A 6440-nucleotide genomic window follows, 5' to 3' on the forward strand; every position below is an offset into this window, starting at 1 on the left:
ACATATTACAAACATATGTAGACAATGTAGCAGGTTATCGGTATAATGACAGGTTGAGGTGTCACGTGACCATGTTGAACTAGGCGTGGTATTTCAGTGTGATAGCACTATAAAAGCGTCCATTGTTTGTCTCCGCATTCCTGGAAACATTTGTAATTGACCGGGCACAGCACATCAGCCAAGGTCATGAAAACCTGGAATACAATAATGTTGATAAACATGTGTACAGAAACATTCATGTTGTTGTATCAATAAAATCATGATATATTTCTGGTGTATCAATACATATATTTATACATAGATTTGTCATTTACTTCACTGTTAATGACATCAAACTCGTGACTATATTCCCTGTATATATTATTTGATGTTTGACAGCATACATGTAGTTCTGTCATATTTTGGTTCTCGGACGTGTATACAGTATGTACATGTATATATACATAATATTTATTAAACTATTTATCTAAAATGCAAATCAAAATGTTGTAATTGAATATCCAATTAAAATGAAAAATAAGATATAATAAATTATCTGACTTGTTTTGGTGTTTTCTTTGTTAGGAACATTTTGACAAGTGTATAGTGTATTTGCATCCTTACCTATCAGAGTTACTTCCCTGACCTTTACTCTGGGGTCAAAAAATAGTACGTTTATTGGAGCACTACATGACCCACCTTTGACACTTAACATATACGGTCAATCTATTACAACTGTTATATAAAAATGAGACGAACCCACTGAGACCCGGCACCTCAATTACAAACCACAATGATGGCCACAATTAATGTTCATTCCTAATAGATATTTTTTGCAATTGAGAAAATTTTAAGAAAGATATTGCCAAAGCGAAGTAGAATTTATCGAGCAATGGAGTTCGCCATGGGTCTGTTTCTTTTCTAATTTTCTCTCCGCCTTTTCTGTTTTCTCTCCGCCTTTTCAGTGGTGGTTTAGAGTCTATTAAGCATATTAAATGGCGGAGTTAACCAGATCTGTATCAGGTCTATATCAGGTAGCGTGTTACAGGTATACACACAAAGGTGCGGTCGACTATAGTGTTTCTAAAAATACTTTCATCCAGATCAAAAAATATTCTTATCGGACTTTTTCTGATGTTTGCCACTTGTTAACACAATGTTGAGTCCAAAAATTCAAATTTTCAGCAATTGTTATCCTTAGACACGTTTTCTTTTAAAACATTTTCTAATGTTGTAATTGATCCTTATTTCGTCCGATTTCATGAAAAAGACCTTGCGCTTTCTTGAACGGAACATCAGTGACCATTTCGTATCATCTTTGAATTTTTCTAAAAATTTAATTTCCAAGAAATTGTACGTAATGAACGCTTTTAATGTGACTTCATTCTGTAAACGATGCAGATGGAAGTAAAATGCATTGTTAATTTGGAAGGTAATTTACGTAAATTTCAAAGAGAACTGGCCTAAGTACACTTCCTCGAGGAAATCCATTGGAGACTGGATAAGGTCTGGATGAAACGTCATGGTCTATCACACATTCTACCATGTTTGCTATGCAACGCCAGTTTTGATTGGTTTAAAACCATGTATTATTTTCTAATAATACACGCTCGTTTCAATAACACACGCTCGTGAGTCACGGCTGTTACAATGTTATGTATCTAATATTCACCCAGAAAGATTTCGGTTACTGTAGCCGAGTGGGCTAATGGATTAGTCTTTGTTTATCTTTTATCACGGCGCGAGTTCGAATCCTACGAAGGTCGGTTTTTTTTCATCCCCCTTTTTTTTTTAATTTAAAAAAATCAATGCCATATGATAGATGTTCTTGATTGTAGGACTGTAGTGCCTGTAAAGAAATGTATATTTTATCAACAAAATAATGCAATACTCAAGAAATAAATTACAAGGTTTTCCCGGGGTTTCTTTGCCGTTTTTCTATTAGAAAGAGGTAGATCTCAGAACTAAACAGTACATGGTAGAATAGAAATAATCAACTTTGACTCGTGTATTGTTGCAGGATATACAACTCGGACTTGGATATTTTGCAATTTTGATTAATAACTCAGGCCTGCGGCCTTCGTTATTAATTTCATTGCAAAATATCCTCGTCCTCGTTGTATATCCTGCAACAATACACGAATCATCGTTGATTATTTCTTAATTCGTATCTATTTTACGGAAGTCTTCAATCAAGTTAACCACCTGATTCCATAACTCTTTAGTTTCCGTTACCCGGGTACCATATCATAGGCTTTCAGGATTGTCCGTGTATTTCAAATCAAGTTGACCCCGTTTTTAAAAAATAAAAAAAATATATGGATATCTAGTAGTCATATTTATTTTGAGCTTGCATAGTTTTACAAAAGGTTTACCGTGCGTTCCTTTATCGGGTTCGTACTATTTGTACCAGTGCGAATCCGCGGTACTCGTTATAACACGCCGTAACAGCAAAATCGAACTGATTCACGTGGTTCGTTTCCTGAAACTTGGATCCAAGATGGCGGAACTGTGATGTTTCATTCGTCACACAAATTAACGTTATGTTAACACCGAGGCGAGGAATCTTCATTTGCGATGAAATTGTATAAATCATACGTGTTGATATCTTACCGAACTATTCAGGAATGGATTTTATTATCCGTTACATTAAGAAAAGGAAAATAATCGCTTTTTGTGTTTGACGCGTATACTTTGTATCACAGGGGCTTGGCACGATTTTATAAAGTCACTATAATATATACATATATGGACTATCATTTATAAAATCGTGCCAAGTGCCTGTGCTTTGTATAGACGGCTGCCATCTTGGGAACTCACTTGAGATTCAATTGCGTTCCATTATATGGTACCGTACCTATTCAGTACAACTGGTATGAACCAAATAAAAGAACGCACGCTTAATAATGCCAGATATGGTGATCCTTTCAACATCTGGGAAGATAGACGGGGTTTTCTCGGAAAGTTTTATTTTAAAGTAATGACGAACAAGATTTTAGAAATGATACGTTTAGCCTTGTTGGTGTATCGGTCTCTATTAAATGAGTGTAGGTCTGTAATGACAACATGGAATTTTGTTTGAACACGGGAATATATAGGGTTGTGAAAGTAATTACTTATAATCCGTCAGTATATATATATATCAAAATGACGGGAGAAATACGAAAATAGTGCGACTTCCGATTGCCGTTAAAAACTATCTGTCGACCTGTCTGTCCCTTGTCCAGGTTTAACATTATCACCATAAAACAACAAGGTCATAAGGTCACCTGGATCATGTGGCTATACGATACAAAATATACTACGACACACATCGCCACTATATATAGCTACCGGACACAGCACAACTTCGGACGGTCTTCAGTGAACCTTAACACTCACTGACGAATCAATTTATAATACGTTGACATGAAACAGCTGTAATTCCTAACGATATAGCTTTATTAATTCAATTAGTGAGTTATTCCTGCAATACCTGGATTTATCAAATTTGGAAAGTTCCTGGGATATATGTATGCATAGTGCTTGTTTATATTGTTTGTAAACAATGTCGATTTCTACTGACATAAACGGGACTATGAACATGACGGAGATGCTCGTACAGATCGCCGAGATGAAGATTTCCCAGGCCAAACTTATCCACTGGCAAGAGTATACAAATGCTAATCTAGACCAATTTTTCAGGATAGGTCTCGCTATCATGGTATTCCGTAAGTATTCGTCACAAAGACTTGCAATGGTCAACCAGCATCTATAGTTGTTTATCTAAATCAAATATCTCGTCTGTCTGTCTCTCTCTCTCTCTCTCTCTCTCTCTCTCTCTCTCTCTCTCTCTCTCTCTCTCTCTCTCTCTCTCTCTCTCTCATCCCCGCTGTCTTTCTGTCACTCTCACTGTTAGCCTTGTCTTTTTGACTGTTCAATTTAATCTATAAGTATATGTGTTATATACAAAAATACATTTTTTTATTATGATATATATGATATGTATATCAATAACGAATGTAATATGTCAACGATAAAAATACATACAACACATGTCAAATGTCAATAATAAGTACTGGTGACATGTCGAACCGACAAATCGTTTATGGAACCACAACCCACGTGTTTGCCACGTGATCGCAGGCTAGTAATCTTGATTAAATGTAAACATAGTCACTATGGTTATTTCCTTTGCAATTTAGGCTCCTTATATCATAGTTAATCCCGTACCTGTTAAACTTAAACCAGTTCATATCCCCAACGGCAAAGCTGTATTTAATATATTATAATGGCAGACATTTTAGGTGCTTTTAATCTTTCAAATCGTCTTCTTAAATATTTTCCTTTTAAAATGACGCCTTCTAAACAGAAGAAAATAGAATTTCCTTGGCAAGCAGACCTGTGGACATCTATGGGTTATTTCATCACAGTTCAATGCACACAGATTTCCCCGGGTTAGTCAGATGAATATCTATAAAAGGTCTATTTTATTGTTACCATGACCGGCATTTAAGGGGGCGTTGGTTTAATGTCCCTTCTCTTCGCTTGTACGATATAATTATTATACAATAAAAAAAAAAAAACAAAAAAAAAAACCACTTATTACTCATTGAACAAAGGATGCTAATTATAGACATATACTGATTCAAAACAGTTATTTTACTTATAAACATATAACTCTTGTAAATAAAGCCGCAAATACCGCTCGGCTTGAGAGACATTCTCTTTCACTCGATCGGTTGACCGTAAGCCAGAGGTCCCGGGTTCGATTCCTAGCGGAGGCATTGATAAAATTTAATCCGTCATGCTCTTTGTTACAAACACAATTTTAATGTATATACCACATACAGAAATAAAAAAAAGAAGATATATGATGTTATATTTATTATAACAAGATAAAACATATGTCAAAATATCAACAATGTTATTACGAAAATAAGACACATTGGGTAGTATGACAAGAATAACTATTAAAGGATAATAAAAAAATACATAATCCCTATCATCTCACAATTGAAATTAAGGTGGACGATAAAAAAACTAACACAAATTAAAAGATAACTTTTAAGCTTTAAACCATTTATCCTTCAGATTAATTTTAATGAACAGCAGGGACATCGTACTGATCTGCTGTGAATGAGGACACTGAATAGCATAGATGCCGTTTAAAATGTTTAAAGAAGGGAGGTGTATAGCGGGACTGGACCGGGTCGATCATCGGTGACAAGGTAGCTCAATTGGTAGATTATCCGGCTAGTGTTCGGATGTCCCGGGTTCGAACCCCGGTCTGGCCGCTACATTTTCTCCTCTCCTATTACAAGTGTATATTGACGTTTCGTGTATTGAAAGCCGAGTGATATTATGATACCAGTCTATAAGAACTTTTGTGTTTCCTGTTCAGTGATGCAGGGAGGGTTTGCCATGTTGGAGGTCGGATGTGTAAGAAGCAAGAATGCTACCAATATACTCATCAAAAATCTTCTCGACGCATGTGAGTATCCCAAAACGAGCAATCATTTTTCTAAAAGCCTAAAAGAAGGGTTCTATCGTATGAACACTTAGTTTGTGTTCCCCATGAAATTTTTCATCAGTTTCTGTTCACCTGGATTACATAAGCTGTGATCGCTGTGTGAATGTAGAATTTACAAAGTAACCCACAGTATAAGTAATAAAATAAAAAGTTTTCTTCTCGATTTGATTGGTACTCTCCTTATATTTCCTTATCCGGCCTGTCAGGTCGAAAAACACCATATTTGGAAGTAAACAGTTACGTGACTTAACAAGATACCCCCTCCATCCCACTCCCTCCCCCCCCCCCCCCTCCCCCACTCCCTTCCCCACCCCACCGAGAGATCGGACATCAAATTTTATCATCGATAATGTTCTAACCTTCATTTTCGTCGTGTTCCCCACCCTTTTTAAAGTTAACTCTAAAATGTGAGTTTTTAAAAACTTAGTTAACAATTTACATAAGTCTCTCTATGACCTTTTAAATCGACTAAACAAAAATATATAAGCTTTGTACTTCACGCGTTCTATATACTCAAGTAAGTAGCGTATACCTGTATTACTGAACCCATGGTTACGACACATCATACAAAAGGGGAAAATCGAGAGTGCGAAAAACCATATGCTTGTCTTGTACTTGCCTGCTTTTAAAACTTCACATAGTACACAGGAAAGCAAGTCTTCAATTGTATTCATCATCAGAAAGTCTCAGAAGGAAGTGCTATATTCTTCTGCAATTTCCCATTGTTCGTGGTGCCCTTTGGTGGCATATTAGGAGGCATCTTATAAACCTGGTATTAACGCAGAGGGCTGTGGGAAATAGGGAATATTATTTTAATGGGAACTACATTGAGCGTGAAAAGTTGGAACCCATATTTATCTCAACAAAAGTCAACTCGGTCTCTAAATCTGGCTCAACAGAACTCATTTATCAAAGCTGTCTGCATGATCCGCATAAACTAAGGGATGTT

General features: G+C 36.1%; 1 protein-coding gene across 1 annotated transcript in view; it reads left to right on the forward strand.

Moving 5' to 3' along the window:
• Window positions 1-5368: 5368 nt before the first annotated feature.
• The window catches only part of LOC117341168 (putative ammonium transporter 1), a gene marked incomplete in the record, with an annotated part of 14562 nt that continues 13490 nt past the window's right edge, over window positions 5369-6440 (forward strand). The window contains 1 exon segment of the mRNA XM_033903014.1: window positions 5369-5452. Coding sequence (XP_033758905.1) covers window positions 5383-5452 — 70 coding nt within the window.

Source organism: Pecten maximus, chromosome 13 (genome assembly GCF_902652985.1).
Source record: "Pecten maximus chromosome 13, xPecMax1.1, whole genome shotgun sequence".
Classification (NCBI taxonomy): Eukaryota; Metazoa; Mollusca; class Bivalvia; order Pectinida; family Pectinidae; genus Pecten; species Pecten maximus.